General features: G+C 30.9%; 1 protein-coding gene across 1 annotated transcript in view; it reads left to right on the forward strand.

Annotated features, from left to right (window-relative positions):
- Positions 1-21,564: 21,564 nt before the first annotated feature.
- Positions 21,565-21,724, forward strand: part of LOC112686085 — a 21,842-nt gene continuing 21,682 nt past the window's right edge. Inside the window, exon 1 of the mRNA XM_025558210.1 lies at positions 21,565-21,715. Within this exon, the coding sequence (XP_025413995.1) occupies positions 21,659-21,715 (57 nt within the window). The 5' untranslated portion in view covers positions 21,565-21,658. The remainder of the gene's footprint in view (positions 21,716-21,724) is intronic.

A 21,724-nucleotide genomic window follows, 5' to 3' on the forward strand; every position in this document is an offset into this window, starting at 1 on the left:
TTCGAGGAAATCCAAATAAGTTCATTGTGCCGCTAAGGAGATGGTAAACTGTCGAAGTTAACAAAATAAAATTGTTTCATTGATTTTTCGTTCAAGATTCCTTTCGATTTTTATTTCGATAACTGCATACGAGCCATGTATAGACAAACGCTAATGTATTTAATTTGCTTTATATTTTTATCGTGTGGTACACCAATACAATAAACGAACTATTCTATCATAAAATATATTAAATAAATCACCATCTTGCTAAGCTATAAACTGTAATAAAACACCAGTGTATAGACACTGACATTATACTAAATTATACTTCTGAAATAAATATTCCACGCTAATACTCGCACGATAAAAAGTGTAAACTTCCTTGCAGTAAATTACCCGTATATATTTACCGATGTGCTTAAAATATACTTCACCAAACCAAAAAGAAATCGACCCACTCCCATCGGTATTATATTATGTGCATGCACTGTGTTCCAATTCACTTGAAGGCTTTTTATTTTTTTTCGCGCAAATCTCTATAACCGACCACTATACATGTTCTATTGAAACGTTCGGCAAGATTAATTCTAGTGACTGAAAAAAGAAAATAACAAAATATCTCGGCAATATAATTTTCTCTCAGACTTTACCAGTCTTGTTTTGTTGGGTCAAGATATTTGTACTTCTTTTATAATTTTTTTTTTTTTTTTTTTATCTCCATTTATAATATTCTAAAGAACCAAAAACCTTTAAGAATAGAATACATTAAATAAATCTAATACCAATATGTTTATAATGTTGAAAAATAGATTACATGAATTCAAGCGAGTGCTTGAAAACTATATTATAATTACTAGATTAAATAGTATGTTTGGATTAAAAAAAGTATTGCTGCGTCCGAGCGTTTGTCATTCAACCTTTTTTTTTTAATCCTATAAATATACGATATTGCAGTGATGATCTGAACAATAACGTTAAATTTCACTCAAACTTTCTTTTAGTATCCTCGTGTCCTTCAAATTAATTTGCTAATCGTATTATCTGAGTGTATTTAAGCACAATCATGCTTTAACTTCATTCTTAGTAAAAATTAAATCCATTATAAACCAATATTGTGAAAATAATGGTTAAACTATAATTAAATACATTTTGTTTAATTTTATGTTACACGAAAATATATTGTGCAGTGTTAAGTTTGTTTTGTATTTTTGTATTTTTTTTTTTTTATTGAAGAAAATTGTTGTTAAGAATTATTGTTATTAAGAAAATATTAATATTTACGATTTTAACTCCTATTCCAACCATAAATATCTAAATTTTTGCTTAAAATTGAAATATTTAAGAGTTCAGAGAAGACAATGTGAATATTAAATAGTAATGTCACGTACAAAATGAATTACCAGACCACCATAAGGATAAAACGTTACCCTTATTTTATTTTCATACGTCTCTGCAAAGCATATAATTATATTTTATTATAGAAATTATATTTATCATTTTTACCATTTTTTTCATAACTTCTCCCTTTAGTGTTAAAATTTCAAACATTTTTATTTCTTTTCAAAAATCAACTATTTCTTTTATTTTGATATTTCTCATTCAATGCACGATGCTTGTGAAAATAGAAACAATGAATGTTAAAAATCTATAAGTGTTGCACTCATATAATTGCGTACCTTGAAGCGTTAATCTTTTTAAAAAGCATTTCTTCTTTACTTCTTTCATACCGGCATTACGGGTTTTAGTGGTTCCAGTGTCAAGGAGCCTCCTGAAACTAGCAATCCTTTGATGAAATTTTAAAGGCCAAAGAAACAACACTCGACTCTTATACAAGACTTTGTACTTTACATCCCTTTATACGTGTATCCACTTGGTTTGTAATTGCCGTATTCAGCGAGTTCTGCTAAAATAAGTAGTAATCTATTATTTAATTACTATTCTCGAAATGAGAGTGACGACGTGTTTCGAAATTCTTATCTATCAAATTTAAAGCGATCGACTGTCAGAGTATTATGAAACGTATACAATAATATGAAAATATCAGCACGCAGTCATAACACTGTGTTTAAAATCGGAATAATAACAGTTACATAAATGAAAACTAGTCATTATGTTATAAAAATTTATTTGAACGGAGTATAATTTAGTTCGTGAGCTTTTGTTTGGTATATTAAAAAAAAAAAAGTTATAATTAATAAATAAATGAAATAAAATAATATTTCAAACAACATACGTTGTTACGTTGAATATAATATATTAGCTATGAATAAAAAATACGATTGCCTTTTACTGAACCGTTAGATTCTCGAGACACGATCACCAACGGACGTAGTGTAACTTAGTATACGGTAAACGAGTTTTGTTTTATTATACGAGTACACGACTCGGAGAGGCACCGTCGCCGGCATCGGTGACTTGTTAACGTCCCATAAATTGAAACTTAAACGTGATTCAAAGTTTAAAAATTTAATTAATCCGCACGATATTCCGTCGGAGGACGTGGAAAAATCTCATAAAGCTTCCGTCGCTACAGCTGGTCTACATTGAGCGTAATGATTTCGTGTTTATGTATTCGAAACATTTAACTAGAAAAGTTAATTATCGCAGATTGTTCCGCTCGTATTGCGTTGCACTGTGTAGTGGTTAAACCGCCACACACAACGATGTCTTGCAATATAAAGCCCGTGGACAGTATTATATTTCACAACAGTAAATGGTTCTGAATAGAGTTCATATAGATTTCAGAAAAAAAAAAAAAACCTTTAATTTTAAATTACCCATCAGATTATAAGTATATTCAATTTAATTTTAACTGTAAATGATAACGATTTATGAGCAGATGAGATGAAAATTGCCAGGGAGAGGACCCAATAGATCCGCTTCACCAATGGAGATGTGCTAGGACACAACCCATTATCACATCATCATACGGACCGTTTTCGCGTTCATATTATTTTTATAATTGTATAACATACAGCGAGTTTTAAAAACACATCACTGTTAAACGTCCTGCGAATAATAATTATGTTCTGGCATATACACGTCTCTTTTATGATATTATACTTCGTTATTCAAACGGTGTATTACTTAAAAAATCACGATACGCTTTCGAATTATCGGAAAATATTTCCGCAAAATTAAACCCATATGGAATTTTTTAGCGACCAATAGACCGTGCCATTAATTTGCGGTACACAGCTAGCTAGTTCTCTCTCTCTTTTTTTTCCTCTCCCCGTATCACTCTGTGTCCCTGTTCTTCTCTATCGCATGCCCCTAGCCTTGGCCGTAACTAACTGCGGAAAAGCTATAATATACTTGTTGGCGCGTAAGCTGCATGTGTGTGACATATTTTTTTCCTTGTCCGCACAACAACTATATACTCGAATTTCCGTATAACTACGCTTAGGGTGCGGTGGTGTTCCGTTCACGCCCTACACAATTGGCTCTAAACATAGGTATATAGTTACTTGGCAAAACTTCAATTGCTTCTCCCATGTCCTCTACCGTTTCTAGCCACGCGAATATCCTTATCTCGCTAGAAGCGCGCGCTCCTCACTCGATTGTCTATGGCATCGGGCCACCAACTCTTTTGTTCTTTACAACTTCAAAACAAAATTATACGTTCCACATAAGTCGGTTTTGTCGCCTCTTATTGTCTCCTTTCTTTATTTTTGTTTTTATATATAATTTATTTTTTATTTTTATATTTCACCGCAGTGAAAATCTTCGACAATAACTTGATATAAAATTTGCGAGAAAAATAAAAAGAATGGCAAAAACTTAAATGTACTCCATAAATCTTAAAAAACTTCTAAATGACTGTAAAAATAATTTCTACACTTCACATTCGTATAATAAAATGCATTACAAACGCATAAAAGCTGTCTTTAACACAATATGTATTGCCATGTGTGTTTAAATGAATTCACATGTCAGTTTAAATACTATATGCAATGCGCATTATGAATATCATGCGTACAGCGTTTTAAGGGTTTAAAAGAGTATAAACAAATTATATATAATTATATTATTATTTGAAGACAAAATAATATGGCCTATCATATTTTTTTCATTTCCTCTTCGGATAGGCTATAATTTTCATCTATTCGCAATGTAACTCCAAGCTCTAACTTAACTTAGTTATCATTTATATACCTTCGTAGTACATTACAGTCATTATTTATATAATTCTATTTTTATCAAATTGTTTCGAAGTCGTTAAATTGTATTGGTTGTATATATATATATATATATATATATATATATATATATATATATATATGATTTGTAATTATATTATTTAACAAAATAACCATATTTAAATAATTGCATTTTCTCATCCAGAATATGTTACATCTTCAGGCTTTTAATGAATAACTTGATGTTATTGTAAAAATACTAAGAATGATGGTAATTGAATATTTTATTTTGCGTGTTCGAAAAATATATAATTTAAATCCCATTATTTTTTAAGTTACTTGTAACTACTGTAAATATATTTATTTTTTTAGTTCTTTTTTTCCTATTTCAGTCAGATAAACTAAACACAGGTCTTTTTTTTTGTCGAAATGTATCAAGTTGATAAACAAAATAAACGTTTCGTTTCACAATAATGAGATGATTAATTAAAAAAGAAGTTCAAACGATTATTTTAGGATTGAAGGTTTTTTGAACCCAATTATTTTGAGAATACATTTTAATTAACCTTACTATTGTACAAATGAAACTATGAATATGTCAATAAATACACTATAATAAGTATAAATTACGATTCGCTAGAAATCAACCAAGGAAACAATGGTAAATAAATTATATATGTTTTAGGTATAAATTTTTCTTTTTAATTTGTTGAGTCTTTGTTAGCACATCGTTATGTTTAAACATTTATTTCAAACATTATTTTTAATCAAATACGTTTTATAAGAAGAAAAATTCACATGCTTTAATTAGTAATGGTGTCTGGGTATGTGGTCAATGTGTTACAGCTCATATTAATAAACTACAAGTAATTTATAATCCTACATGTGATCTCAAATATTTCATGGTTTGTTAGAAATGAAGCCTACACACAGACTTCAAAATTCCTACAATTAAAAACTATATTAAGGACTTATCGGTCAACTTCTTCAGTCACCTACACAAAGCAAGTAGTTCACAACATTTCGGGATAAATATGCAGACTCTAATATGGTCGTCCCCACGATGTTTTAAACTAGTATACTTTTTAATTTACTTTGTAGACATTATCTCACTTGTATAGTGAAAAAATTTGTTATTTTACACTGTAATTTAAAACGTTAAGTCAAACCTAGTAACTTATCACTTTACCACTGTCAACAGAAATAAAAATTTTAGAAATTCAAATTCTACATGCATAAGTTTAAATTGAAAACGTTAGAAAATCTTTAAAAGTATAAAATATAGATAAAAATAAAAAATTAAATTCATACTATTTAAATAGTAGATATAATAAGATATAAACACGTAAGTTATACATAAAACAATTTTGGAAGAGGAACTGTGACTCAATATTTCCCCCTATGTGCCGAAAGTATTATATTTATTTATGCATAAAGCATTTTAATTTGCAGAGGTATAATCGTTTCAATGTTATTGGTAATGCACTCAAATTCACTTAAACTCAATTTTCAATTACCATCATCAGACAGTTTATAATAAACAATAATTATATTTAAGAAATAATTAAAGTCATACTAGAACTATGTATAACAATTATGGTATACGCGGAGTACGAACGTTGGTTCGATAAAATGTGCCATCAACGTTTAACATTGACAATGTGAAATCGATATTGTGGTACAAAACAAATGTTTAGCTATAAATAGTTAACATGTTAACTCTGCATATATTACAGTCCGCACTAACACTTATTTGTGTTTATATTAATAATATATGTTATGCATATACGTACTTAGAACTCACTGTGGCACTATTTTTACTTATTTAAAAACGCATTAAATTAGCTGTATCTTTATATCATAGTTGTTCCTGTTACGTATTCGCCATTATCGAAGTTGAATATTGATGTATTATCTATACATATTGTGTCTTTTAGTAAGTTAGTTTAACTAACGATACTGCGATGCATTATAACTTATTAATTGGAAATAGATAAATTTAAAAAAAAAATGTTTTTCCACTTTAAAGAAATGTTGAGGACAATGAATAAGAAACTGTAAATACTGGACCATGTAAACGTATATCCGAACCAGATACTCAAATTTTGTCATCTAAAATTAATACGATAGTTGATGAAAAAAAATTACCTATCGTATGGTAATTTTATTAAGATAATTTCAATCAGTGGATTTAAAATTTCAATTATTTGTTAAAACTACTCTAATCAAATGATTGCGTGTTCACGTTATAAAGAAAATATTGTTATCCTCGATTATACAATGTTTAATATTAACCATCCGTTTTTTTGTCTAGATAATTTATAGATTATCTTTGTAGAACTCTAGTTATTAACAAGAAATTAATTAAATAAACATAATATTTCCTCTGATAGCTACCTAGTTAGTAGTTGTTTCACATCGTTCAACTCCCGAATTATTTTTATAATATACAATGACCATTAGATAATGCATACTTACCATGTGTCAGAACAATTGACATATCGAGTCGATTATTTCAATATTGGTATTTCTGTATTAACCTCAACCATCCATTACAAATGTATATCAAATATTTATAAGTACTTTAGTATTATATTCAATAGTTTTATGTATCAATGTTGATTTTTGGGTATTCGTAAAAGCTCTGAAATAACCTTACAGGTTTCTACACTATATCAAAAAAGGTTAGAACTCTCGAATATTTCAATTATCTAATTTTGGCACTCGAATTTCTAGACTTTTATATTTTTATTATTTTAGATACAATTAAGTGTATTTTCAATAAATGAATTAATAAAAATGTCTGTATTGACTAAATATGAAAATAAATAATAAAAAATGAAATACTATTCGAACTATATATTGTAAATATAGTTTTTGCTGTAGTTCTGGGATACTAACATTTTTTTTTATTATTTCCTTTCATCCTTCGATAATAATACAGCTATAGCTTTGTGAACGGTGTTGTATTATTTACAAAAAAAAAAAAATGTGTTCTTATTCTTTAAAAATTAAATTAGGCGTTGATAATAAAATGTATTACGATGGAGTAGAACAGGATTTTCCATACGAAAAATGAATAACCATATCTTCTCTTACACGGGGTTTGATCGTGGACAGTTATCAAAATATTGTCTTCGTCGTTTTGGATGTCTTAAATTATTTCAAATCTAAATAATAACAATATGTTATCTTATAGACGTACATACAGACCTCCATAGTATGAAACGAAAATCCCTACAGTGTATTACATGCGTACATAATATTTGCGTAACGAGAATAACATTTTCAAGAACTTTTTATATTTTTTCGTCGTTTTGCGAGCTTCTAATCTTGTGTAATGTTTCGCATGTCAATGTTTTATAATACTTTTATAACACACACGCACGCCCGATTTCGAGTAATGTACAAGCGGTACGAAGCCTGGCAGGAACGGATTAGTGGCAGCTGGTTTAATATCGTACGTCGTATGAAAAAGCAAAATTAGTCTAGCCGAAGGGTGTACACCACGCTCATCCGCACTAAATATTCCACCCGCTGTCTGGTAGTCGTAGTATCCATTATTCGCCGCCGCCGCCGCCGCCGCCGATATTACGAGAACGAGCTACGACTTACTTTTTGTGTCCGGCATGCGGTTACGATGATGATGGTGATAATGATAATAATAATAACATTAATTATGATGACTATAATAATATGTCGCGAAATTGCAACCGTTGCCGCGCAGATTACGTAGATCCGTAATTAATGTTAATAAAATGACTGCGATAATATAAGGGGTCGATAGGTATGTGTTAATGCCAGGTATACGCCGTATAATATTATACTTTTACGATGTTACGTATGTTATTATGTGCATACCGGGGGCGTATTTACCGCTTGTAGTGCTGTGAAAAATGTCCGTTCAAAACTAGGGATATTATAACATGTAGGTATAGTGTTATACGTTATTTATACCTTATGTCTTAAAATACATTTTAAAGTCATCGGTAGCAATCATCGATTTTCGATAAAATTTCATTTCTATTCTGCTACGGTTGGATGTAAATATTTTGGAACGAGAATGTTCGCAGGATCGCCGGGAATCGGGAGTCGAAAACATTATTATTAGATTTATACTTTAAAATTAAAAGTCAATAGTCTGTTACGGGTTTGTGGGTTGGACACTTCTACGCTATGAACGCTATAAGCATCCCCATATGAGTGAATGCCATCGTTTTAAAAATGTTCTTTTTACATTTTTCGCTCCTTGAAGTGTGTCGTTGTTTGTGGGCAAATAATTATAGTGCCTGTAACGTGAATACCCCGCTGTGCGGATAACGAGTACTACGGTCCCGGTACGTGTGTTTTTTACGTCGATTGATTGGAACGCGACGTATCGGACCTTAATCCTACCGAAGATAAAGATATTATTCCGAGAAACTATTGACCGATCTTACTGCACCGAAAATACTCCGGGGTATAGATAGTGGTGAAAGTTCGTCCTTCGTCCCTCCAGTCCTCGGAATGGATAATGATAATGAAAGTATTGAATTTCAAAGAGATGAGTAATAAATTAATGTAAAAATTTTCGATTTCGTAATATTTCTATTCAAATTTAATTAATACTTGTAAAATAAAATCTTGAATAATGATTTTTAAAATGTTTTCACTATCGTTAGGTAAGCACATAAGTACATAAGTAATGTGATATTAAATTTGGAAGTCGTAATATCTAAAAATAAAAATTTTATCAAATAAAAACTTTCAAAAAATAAGGTATTTGCATAGTTTTATATTATTTAATCCAACTGTGCTTAATTTTTTTTTGAAAATTTTGTCAAATTTCAAATAAAATATATTTTATATAGGACAAAAGTTTTTACTCATATTGCTTATGACTAAATAACTAAAATCTGAAAATTGAAAGTCTCGTTTACCGCGCATTTTTAATATTTTTACTTGGTTTTTCGATAGCTTTTCCTCGTGCCTGGAAATGAACTTACTAAAGAATCACCACAGGCTGAATTTCGAATTTAAAAAGTTGCTTAATGAAACTTTTGGAACATTTTTTCTATTCGTAAAATGATTTATATAAAAACAAGATAAAATATATATCAATTTAAAACCATAAGATCATTTGCATCGCTCAGAATCTAAAATAATTTTTAACTCTAAGCTTATACATTTAATATATCTATACCTGTAAATATATTATAATTATTTATTACAATCATTTAATTTATACTTATTATGTTGAGCTATTTATTTTTTTCTTATTATTGTTTTTCATTAAACTGCGACTCTTCTTCGTTAAATAAACAAGTGAATTAAAAAAAAAAAAAAAAAAAAAAATAATAAAAAAATTAAATAAGCGTGCAAAAAAACATCGTGTCAAAAAGTCTGTGCGTGTTTTCATCGTAACACGCCAATTTGTAAACGGTAAATTATCGTGATAATCGAGACGGTCTGAAACAATCTTAGTTCCATCGGAGTCGTAGCCGCAGGATATATCGAATGAATCACATGCCGTCCGTGAACATGAGCATTTGTTTGGGTTCTTGGCCACCAAGCTGCGTTGCGAATATCGCGGTTAAAACATCGATTGGGTCGCAAACTCGCAACCTATATACGTATTTAATCGTTAAACCACCGTTGATAGAACTTGAATGAAAATAAACATTCTGCGCGCGGGTCTGAGACGATAAAAATATGATATTTTGGTTATAATCTAATGAAAAAGTAGAAGTTTCGGTAAAAGTGATCATTTCTTTTTTTTTTTTTCTTATAAAATATATGAGTCCCCTATAATGAAGATTTGTTAAGAAGCTCGTTAATTATTTACCATTATATCCATAAAATATCGAAAAAAAATGTTAATTTCAAATCTGTAAATATTTATGAAATTATTCTTAATATTATTTTTTTTTCTTTACATGGTTTCATAAGAATTCAATTCTTCTAATATAGAATTCAAGTAAATATTATTTTAATTATCTTACTAATATGTCTACGTTTTTGATAAATAAATTAACTGTTATTTTCTGAAACATCTACAAAATTTGAATCTGGAGCAAAATCATTTTATTTTATTTCAGAAATATATTCTTTGGATTTAGTTTTAAATTGTTATACAACCAATGTAAAATTAATTACAACTGAATTTAATATACTCCAGCAGATAGGAATAGTTTTTTCAAGTTTTTAGCTTTATGATTTATTTATTTCTTTAAATTACTATTAGTCTTATCAGCAGTTTATATATTATTAATATCATCATAAATTATAAATTATAGTGGTAGTATTTCATACTACAGTAATCAATAATATTTTAATAAGATACTTTTGTTGTTTACATTTTTGAATTTTTAAATATTAATTTCTTATTTATATTTGTTTGCAATACTTAATTATACTTTTAACTATTATTAGTTATATTTTTTATATATATTCTCGTTTTGAAAAAAATGCTTATTTCAAACACCTATGATGATTTAGTTCCTATAAACAATGCAGACTATTTACAAGTAAATATTTTTATTGCTTTCATTTTGAACACAGCACAAAATAACATCTCGTATTATTGAATTTTAAAAGGATCGTAAAAATTGTAACGTTACATGGAGTATAAATATCTTTGTACTTTGTTACCGTACTAAATTTCCGTAGTAAAAAGCTTTCCACTGTCAAGAGTGTCTGAAAATTATGTTTGGATATTGGTAAAACGTGTAAATTTATACAACCGCAATCATTGTGTTCTGATCATGAATAGTACCATTGTAAAACGAAATACAAAATTACTTAAACAATAATACATATGAAAGGATTAAACGGTGATAATTTAATTTTTTTTTTTTTTAGTTAGTCTGATGAAATTCTATACTAAAATAAAAAAATTCGTTAAAAAAATCCCTAATATTTTATAAAAAACAAGAAATATGGTCGTATGCCATTTGAGTTGCACAACACTCGTATACGATATCTAATAATATATTTTCAAAATTCTTGCTATATTTTTAATCATTAGTTTCAATTAAAACTATTTATTCACTATGATGGTGTTAATTTTTTTGATATTAATAAATAAAGAAACTCTTTTTCTATCAATTATAGAATATTATTAAATCATCATAATCTAATTACAAACCGTAATAAAATAAATAAAATTCGAGTGGTATAAAAACAATGTGTATACTCAATCGATTTTTCATAATTTTCCGTTGAAAGCAGCAATGCGATTTTATTTTTAACTAAAATATGATTGAAAACTAAAAATTAATGTTATTACCTACCAAAGTATTAAATGTCATTCAACTTGTGGTTGTAAGTTATTAGTTTGTTTTAGACAATTAGTTGATTATTAAATTATATTAAAGTGAATGTACTGTTATTGCTATTGAATTACTTTTTAGGGCGAGTAATACATATTGAAACACTCTATAAATAAAAGCACAAGTAAAAACAACTTTAAAACAATATCATGTTTGAAACTAAAGAGGAGTATAGATATTCCGCTACATATACCATATACTACATTATAATTTTAATGTACATTAATGAAAATGTAACGATAAACAACCGTAAAATATTTGAAATTGCGCTAAGCAAACATTATTTGTAAATACAATACATGTCATGATAAAATTATCGGGATTGCGAGAGCACAATATTTATCTCGTATGGAAATTATGACAATTTGAAATAGAACCAAAATAACGCTATTTCATGATAAAAATATCATAAGAATTACTAAAAGTAATGATAACAATAGAATGAAAAAATGCCTTACTAAACCACTAGAGAATTTCAATTGAAAATTTCTAAATTACATTTGTCCGTCTTTCAGAATAACGTTTCGTAAAAAGCAAACTTCAATTGGGTATTAAAAAACAAGAATTTCATAATAGGTTACATTATAGAGCAAGTTATTTTTAGTACCTATATTAATAAATATTAATAATATATTAATAATATTAATAAATATTATTAATAAATATTATAATCATTAGATTTGTGATTAATTGAAATTATTGTATTAATATAGTCGGCAGTCACAAATTTGTTCATCTATTACATTTATTTCACGTAGAGTGGAGAAAAAGGTTTTATTTTTTCCATTGTAACGACATTTCGTTCAAACGTGAAAGCTCAAGAAATAGCAGATTGATCACGATAAGATTTATGCCAGACACTACATATCCATATAAATTGTCCTCGCTGACTTTCAACATAAATATATGTGATTTCTTCAACATTCAGTTGTATATATATGTATATTGCTTTAAACTTTATTCGATTTGAATGGATGAGGTAATTTTATTTTATTTTTTCATTTTAAAATATTATAAATTATATTTACATTAAAAAACAACACATATATCATATAATAATAAAAAAATCTTATATACAAGAGTAATCTTTTATATAATTATTAATTCTGTTGCATCATACTGTAAATACTTACAGTTTACATACTACATACAGTCGCTTTTCGTAAAAGGAATAGGTTACCGTAAGGCACAATATTTTAGTTTTAAATTTTTTTGTTTGGCCTATTTTTTTTTTCTTTTTAAAATTCGTTTCAATTTGAATGTAAATATTGATTTTAATTAATGTATCTTTAATGTATGTGGATGAATTAGATAATTAATAAGTTGTTTGAAACAAAAATAAAAGTATTATCATCGAAAAAACTAATGCATAATATATGCATAATTTAATAAATGTGTAGGTACCTATATAACCTTTACATACATCAAATTATGGTCTATGATAGTTTCAAGTTTTCAAAATTTACCTAGTAACTTTTAGTTAATTATCCCTGATCATACATGCTGAAAACGTGTAAGCTACCTTCAAACCTAAGCATTTTGCTCCCATAAATGCGCGATTTCAATTCTCCACATCACGGGCATAATGCGACGAGGAAACAACAAAAGGATCATCAACTAGTGTACCATCTACACGGTGTATAATTTAACTAAAATGTATTACTGTTACTTAGTCGATTTGTTTAGAATGATACATCGTTCCATTCGGATTATTAAAATACATAATGTAATATATTTTTGTGCATATTCCATGTAGATTATAACATATTATGTGTGAACTACATATATATGAATTGTTTTTGAGTGCTTTGGTAGTACTTGGATTTATAATTTATTATTTAAGTGATTGTTTGGTAATAAAAAGATTGTATAAATAATTAAGAATACTCGTATATAAAATGAAAATCAAACAATTAAAATATTATAGAGTGATGTGAAAAAACGAAATAGTTTTCAGTATACACTTTGTTTATTTTTTACTCCTTGGTAATTCTATTTTCAATAACATTATTTTTTTTTTTTTTTTTATTGTCAAACTTTTGTGTAGAACTACCACTGTGTACGCATAACACTATACTCCGTTAAAGGATTTACAAACTCTACTACTGTAAATTTTTGCCGACCCAAATATAATTTTATTTTCGGACTTATAAATAAATGCACATCAGTCAATACATCAGATTAGACGGACAATGTGCCCAAATGATCCACTCGTAGAACTTCTTCGTTTCATCCACCGACATAAATAAGTGCGCGACAGTGACCGTACACCACACATTTTCCTTAATTGATTTCCCTTTTCAACCCTTAATCAAATCCACCAGAATACGCTAACTTCAGGACCGCGACGTTACGGAAGGCCGGTTTTTGTGAGCATTACGCATGCACATATATGTTTTGGTTTATTTCACAACCGAGATGGAAACATTTCAACCATAACACGTCGTTCAGAACCGATAGAATTCTAAGGCGAATTTTTCGCACGTAATGACCGACGCATAGATAACGTCATTTCTGTTTTACTCACCGAGTCGTAAATGTCCGAGGCTTTTTATCGCGGAACTTAAACGAAAATCATCAACCGAAGACTTTTTTCGACCTACAATGAAGTGTTTTATGAACGGAAAAAGTGTACAATAAGCTCTCTGACCGATGAAACGATAAACCGATTCTAATGTAATCGTATTCGTCTACGATGTCTATAGACATATATATAGTTATATATATATATATATATATATATATATATATATAACGGTTTAAGGTCGGGACACACATAATCACACCGTACCCGACCTGTGTGTCGGCCGAATGTCGGTTCGGCCACTTTCTGTACACACATATCCGTACATTATTCTTACAACGCCCGTAGCTTGTCTGTGCCGTCCTTATCGTTTTCCCACTAACGTTTGCTATTTTAGTTCGTTTCAGTATTTTTATCTATTCGAACGCAAAAACTATGATTAAAATGTTTAAAATGTGGAAAAGTCAACGTACAAGAAATAAAAGGTTGTGAGTACACAAGATTTAGAAATCAAAAACAATTGCAGGGGAGTTTTTCACTTAATTACCCCATTTGATGAATGATGAAACAAAATGTATGAGTCCTTCAGAATAGCGCGATCAACATTTCACGATCTTCTAATGGAATTAGAAGAGAGATTGATATTATTTATCCATTTCAATTATTTTTACATTTATTTTTATCAAAACGATAATTGTGCGAAATAATACATAGTACAATACACAACACCAACAATATTTACAATACAAATAATTCTGAATGGATAAAAAGTTTTTTATTTTTTTATTTTAAAAAATGCATTTTTCAACAAATGTGAATGTGTTGCAGAGGTTCACGGGACATTTTATCAAGTTTTTTCGATTTTTTTTTATCTTATGACTTCTGAAACCAACGATTTTATTTTTAGAATTTTAGTAATACTAATAATATATATATACAAGAGAATAAATACATTATACGAGGCGATTTAGTACGGAATAATGGTACATCTAACTGCATTTTTCTCCTCCCGTGATAAACATACGGATTTTTTAAATATCAATTTTTAATAATTGTTTGATCGACTACCATGTTATATATAATTTTATTATTTCGCACTATTAAAACTTGATCATAGCTTTAATTGAATTAAAATTTTTAACTTAAAAAAATATCCATTTTTACAATTGAAAATGTAAGCAATGCTTACACTGCCTATATGTATGCCACGCCCCTGAATTCATGATACCTAATAATAATTTAGTATTAACGCAAATTCTTACGTTGTGTATCGTAGGGAATTTCAATGCGATTCACTGAATCAACCGAGACTATAAATTTAATCAAAATATGTATCCTGTGATGTACGGCAAAAATATTATGTAACTTACCTTAAACTTCTAATACAGTTGAAATATTATTCCATTATAGTGATCTATAATATCCATTATTATTCATTCATTCTTATAATCTTACATACATCTTTGTACTCGTTATTTCTGTAATTTTCGGTGGTTTGATCGTAGAGGACTGGAAAGGATCGAACTTCTTAAATAAACTTTCCCAGATCCATTGTTAAATACAATATAGAATTAGGAAAAAAGGAAAGTAAATCGGTAATCTAGTACTACTAGAAAAAATGACGACCGTTTAAACTATTAAAATATTTGTAACGGACATGGTCCTGTACCGGTGTGATAAAAGCATTCGGCCGTGATACAGCGATGTTTGAACTATTGAACTATGTTCATAACATTGCGATTTTCTTCTCCGAAGGATGGTCAACACTCAGCCGACACTCGGATCGGACACGGTGCGGTTATGTGTGTCCTGACCTTAAATCGTTCAACGTCGATCGGTTTTGTATTGTACATTTTGGTCGTGTCTCGAAATCATCTGAACGAAAACAAAACAATAAATAACACTTTACTATAAAACGAATGTGTTCTTACTTGAAACGATTGACATCGTAAAAAAAATAAAAGAAAAAAATCGAGACGGTTTACTTTAATCTTGTGTCCGGCATGGATAAAGAGTTAATTTGACAGAACACCAATGATATCACTGAAAATGAGTCACTACAGTGCAACGAAACAACGCAAGCGGTTTATTAATATCAATGTACGATTTTTGTTTTTCATGTTTCATTACGATCGTATTTAAATATTTTCCATTAATGGAATAAAAACCACGCGCAGGACAATAATAATACGTAGTTACCTAATACATACTCCTATACGATACCTGCATATCAAATTCAAGCTGTCGCTACGAACAGTCAATGCAGTTGTAGCATTGTACCCGAGTTATTCCCATTATTACTGTCAAATATATCGAGAAATATGAATATGTTTTCATATCGGTACAATTCGTTTACGTTTGCTTGACATTCGATAATAATTGTTATTGTAGAATGTACATGATACGAGTAAAACTTATAGTAGCGTTCTGTTGTTATTATATTGTCAACGGAACAGCGACCGTATTTGATAGAATTTGGTCACTTTTACATCATGGTTATATATAGAAATTATAATAAAAAACAATTACGCTTACAGTGTTCTGTTTTAAAAAAATAAAATATAAACATACTACATTCGATTTGATTGTATATTTTAATTTCCCTTATATTTCGTATATTTAAATTAATATTTTTAATTTAAATTAATGAGAACAGAAATTTTCCAATAATTACGCTTACAATATAAAAATATATAGTACATATCATATAAACAATATAATATTATATCCACTGGGATAGGAGCGGGATGGATTTTCTGGTCGAAATACGCGATGAATTCCATTAAAAATATAAATTTAAATTCATTAAAAATAACTGAAAACGATCAAAGAAAAAAAAACCTTAAAATACATTATTTTTCCATTTTCAATTGATTGTTTAAATATAAATACAAAACTGTGTTTTATTAAATATATCGAATGATTCATTACAATATAACTATAATTGTACAATACAAACATTATAATATTATACTATTCGGTCATAAATAACTGATAATTTGAAGTATTTGTATATTTTTTTTTATTTTTTTCGATAAAATATTATACGCCATTGAGCATACTCGTGTAAAATTTAAAATAAATTGTTTCTTGATTGTCTAGAGCACAATTTTTCGCAGAAAGTATTTTTTACGGTACGTTTTTAATTAAACGTTGAATTATTCAATTCTACGATTTATTTTAAATATATATTTATACTTATATTGCACCCTTGATGCAAGTGTGTCACAACTCAAAATATCGGTGTTTCGAGTTATAGTTACAAGTCAATACGTATTATTTTTCTCAGAAAAACGGTACACCAACAGAAGTTGTAGTACAACCGTTGCATCCGTAATAGATTTATGTCAGTATTGAATTTGTTACATTTTTCAGCAGATGAAAAATATTTTTGGTGTTGCTTTTTTTAGTCTTACCGAGGCCGCGATATGACACGAATGATATGAAACACGAATCAAGTTAAACAAACGGGATGGGTGCGTGTCTAGGAAATGCGTTCTGTCGATAAAATACGAACAACCTATCCGAACCGAAACGGTTTTACAACCATAACATGTATGTACACGTTGGAACACGTCCCGAACATGGGCGATTTCGCAGGGTATAGTAATTATTTATTTAGTAAAAGATTGGCACGGAACGCGACGATTTATTAAAAATCGATCGTGCGCATGTAGAGTGAAATCAGTGGATACGTGCGACGGGTATTGAAACACGGTGGATTTATTTGTTCGACGTTTTGGAATTATGCAAAAACGTCGTGCCACCGGCGGAAACGATGAAAAACACGCGCGGTGCCCGTGTGCACACGAATAAACATTTTTACTATGCGCTTTGAGCCGACGCGTCAGCTTTTTCCTGTTTACGTAATATCGTTACCATCGTTCCGCCTACGGTTACGGTTTTCATGCGGCAGACGTGCGTCCAAGGGGTAGGTCGGGTGGGCTCAAGTCCACACGGACTGTTCGACTAATACGATTTTCGTATTAAGTATTGTTATCCGAATTGCTGTTTTAAAATATTTACCATAAGAATTTACATTTATTAAAAAAAAAAAAAATTGTTTATTTCTCTCTCTAGTAATCGTGAACGTTGCCAAAAAACAGCAGAATATTAAGTTGGTTAATCTATTTATAACGAAAAAAAAAAAAAATGTTTCTCTCGGAATCCAACTCTATGAAAATATACATCATAATTAAACACATGGGTGCATCGTTTATATACCCAGAAGAAGTTTACAGACGAATTTCCATGTGTTGTAGTAATTGATATGGGTATTGTACAATTATAACTCCTACTTACATCACAGTCATAGGCTTTAGTGACGGTACACCATTACGTTTTACATAATTATACAACTAAAAATATATTGTAAATCATTCCGTTATCGGTAAATATAAATTATTATTATTATTATTATTATTAATGTCTGAATAAAAAAATACGCTTTGAAATAAATTAAAATGGTTTTGTATTAAATTCAAACCGGTGTTTTCGGCCGAGTGCGCGCAGCGGATGTTTTGTTCCGTTTTTCCGCGTTTCCGAGTGCGAAAGGTCACGGTAAAAACACTACGATCGCACTGCAACAGCGGTACTAAACGTTTTCCGGATCCGTTCGTGAAACGTTCTTAGGAGCCGCGTACGAACTATCAATGATGGAAGAAAATTACGATTCAACGTTAACACCCGCGTTCGTACCGTTCGGGTTTGCGGCCGGAAAGAAATCGGACGACGTCTCGTCGCGGGCCACCGGACGCGAACGCGACGGAACTCCGGGATGCGCGCCGCGGAACCAGAACCGTGGTCGAGGTACGGGCTGTGCACCGTGTGACCGGGTGTAACGCGGTCGCCTGATGGTAATCGAATCGCACGCAAGCGGATGCCAAACGTAATGAAAATAAGGGCGGATGGGGGGGGGGGGGGAAACAGTCCAAGTGGACGAAAACTGCAGACGATGCGCGACACGAAATCGCATAAAAAAGTATTACGTCTCGTCAATCGTATCGCCCGATGCCGACAGCGGTGGCGGAGACGTGCGAAACGTGTGGTCTCGACCTACCAGCCGCCGCCCAGGGACGAGGAAACGTTTGTTTTACGCTCCGAAAGTCGTTTCGCCCGCACCGCGCGTTATCGTGCGTCGTACCGCGGGAGTTATTAATTACACGTGATTACCGTTTTAATTGTCGGACGAAGAAAACGCTGATAACCATTACCACGCCTCGGCGAACGGTATCTGTACGGTTGTCCCGGGAAAACGTTCCAAAGGTTGTGGCGGACGCGACGTTGAAATGCGCGAATTAAACGCGACAGATTTATAACTTTTTTCGGATGTTACCGTTTCACTTGCGAGCGCGACGGACGAAATAAAAAACCCAGTCTGACGTAATTAAAACTGATACTATAAACGCAATTAATAACTGTACTAATGCGACGGGTGCGTGGCACGTTTCCGAACTATAAATCCTCCGTTCGTCCCAAGCGTTCGCGTCCGTCGGTCGGAGATGACCGCACGTTTGTCGGTATTCGAACGACCGTTGGATTCACGTCACCACCATTCGCGTGGACATCCCTACGATTCGAATGCAACTCCAAAACAGCGTACTGTCCACGTGGGCAATGTTGTTGTACAAGACCGATAACGTGTATACCGAAATCGCGATAGTACGTGTACGGTTCGACGTTTCATGCTCGCGATGAACGCCACATTCCGTTGAACAGCGTTATATCGAAAATTCAAAGTAAATATGAACCGATGTACTCGAAGATCAATGATCAAAAATTAGATTTAATGATTCAATACGAACACCGGTTCGACTAACAACGAATCCGTCTATTTTCGGAAAACGACTGTAATGGTTGTTCTAAATGTCATTCTAAAGTTATGAAAACTTAAGTATTTCGAATGTACCGGAAAACATGAAACACAATGGGAAACCCCGTGCACAACCCCAGCCCACACAGTGTATGTGTTGATTATCGTATATTTTGTACGTTGGATGAGCTTATGTTGTCACTGTGTGAAAATACCTCTGATATTTATAATGATTATTACTTAAATCATTTAATTAGTTTTGAAAATATTCCGATATAACATGACTCCATAATCCTACGATAATCTTATAATCTGGAAAGAAATTATAGTAAAAATGTTAGACTTGTTTGCATTCTCGTAGTAATGCTAACTGGGATGCGCATCGGCTGTACAATAAAATAATTACTTCCAGTTCGAGACGCAAATGGATCAAATGTTTTAAACCAGGAAAATCCTGGAAAAACCTTACTCTAAACGCGTAATCGTCAGTACACCGAAGTGACTAGAAGCGACTAAGTTAACGCGCGGCAGTTGGTTTTGAAGTTAAAACTGCTAAAACAACGAGTTATATATATATATATAGTATTAAAATATTTTAAAAATAATGAAAGCGCAAACAAGGCGAGCTTTGTTCAAAGTCTTAAATTAAATACAATAATTCAAATAAAACGCCTCCGTAGCGTATAACATTATGGACGTGCGAACATATTTAGGGTTTGAGAAATCGGGCGTCTACATTTTCCGCCAAAAACCCGGTTCCTTGATTTACGCACAGCCCTATATCACCAGAAATGAAAAAGGTATAATTCCCGTTTCCGCCAAAATTATTTTTGTGATAAAACGTTTGGGAACCATGTACAATTGTTACATATTCTTTCATTATAAATTTTAATACAATTGATAATAATAATATATTAGTCGAATATAGGTACAACTATATTAGAGTTTTTAAAGTATTACATAATTTTATATTAAAATATGTCTATTCTATTTAAGTATTTATAAAGTAAAAAACAAGGATAGGTCAAATATTGTCTCTATAGATTTTTGAAAAACACATACTGTCATAAATTAATAAATAATTAAATAAATATATTTATTTTACTCGTAGATACAAAACGTACGTTTCGTTGCAAGTATTACTTTTTCTTTTTCATAAATATTGGCCCGACAATTATTCATAAAACATCTCCACCGAGTTACATTTGTATGTGACGTATAACTGAAAACATATTTAAACTCATCAAAAATCAACATTGTTTTACCTCTTTTACTTACAACAAATTCCATTTTACGAACGGTAAGAACGTTTGTGTTCTAGTGACAAAAAGAACAGATACTGAATGGAAATATAAGAATTTAACATTTGTCAGATAATTATTGTGTGCGAATTATAAATAAACTATGATACCGCATACCGAACAGTATACTGTTATTATCGACGATTATCAGTGTATATATTACTAATGTCTTTTACACGTACCACAACATATATTCAATATTGCTTAAAAATTAAAACCAATGGTTTCCAAACTTTTTTTTGGTGAATATGACTTTTGGCGGAAACGGGAATCGTACTTTTTTCGTTTTTGGCGGAAAAGCGCTATGACGGAAACGGTCAATATCATTTTGGCGGAAACGGGAAACTACCAAGAAATCGTGTTGCGGTGCGTGAAATAGCGCACCGGTTTGTTTTTTTAGGATATTATTACGCTAATCAAAACAGTTTAACTGCGACTGTTTTTCATAGAACACTGTCGATCATAACTAACGTGTTCGTTTACGATTTGCAGGTTTCGTCGCGGCGTGTGGACCGCATCATGACCGTACGGGCCGTAAGCGACGATTGCAGGTGTAGCGCGTGGCCGCGGCGCCGTACCGCGCCGATAGCATGTGCTGGCCGGCGTTTGGGTGGCCGGCACCGCCGCCGCGGCCGTCGTCGGCGAAGGCGATGGCC

Source organism: Sipha flava, unplaced genomic scaffold, assembly GCF_003268045.1.
Source record: "Sipha flava isolate LNK unplaced genomic scaffold, YSA_version1 2_pilon_pilon, whole genome shotgun sequence".
NCBI lineage: Eukaryota > Metazoa > Arthropoda > Insecta > Hemiptera > Aphididae > Sipha > Sipha flava.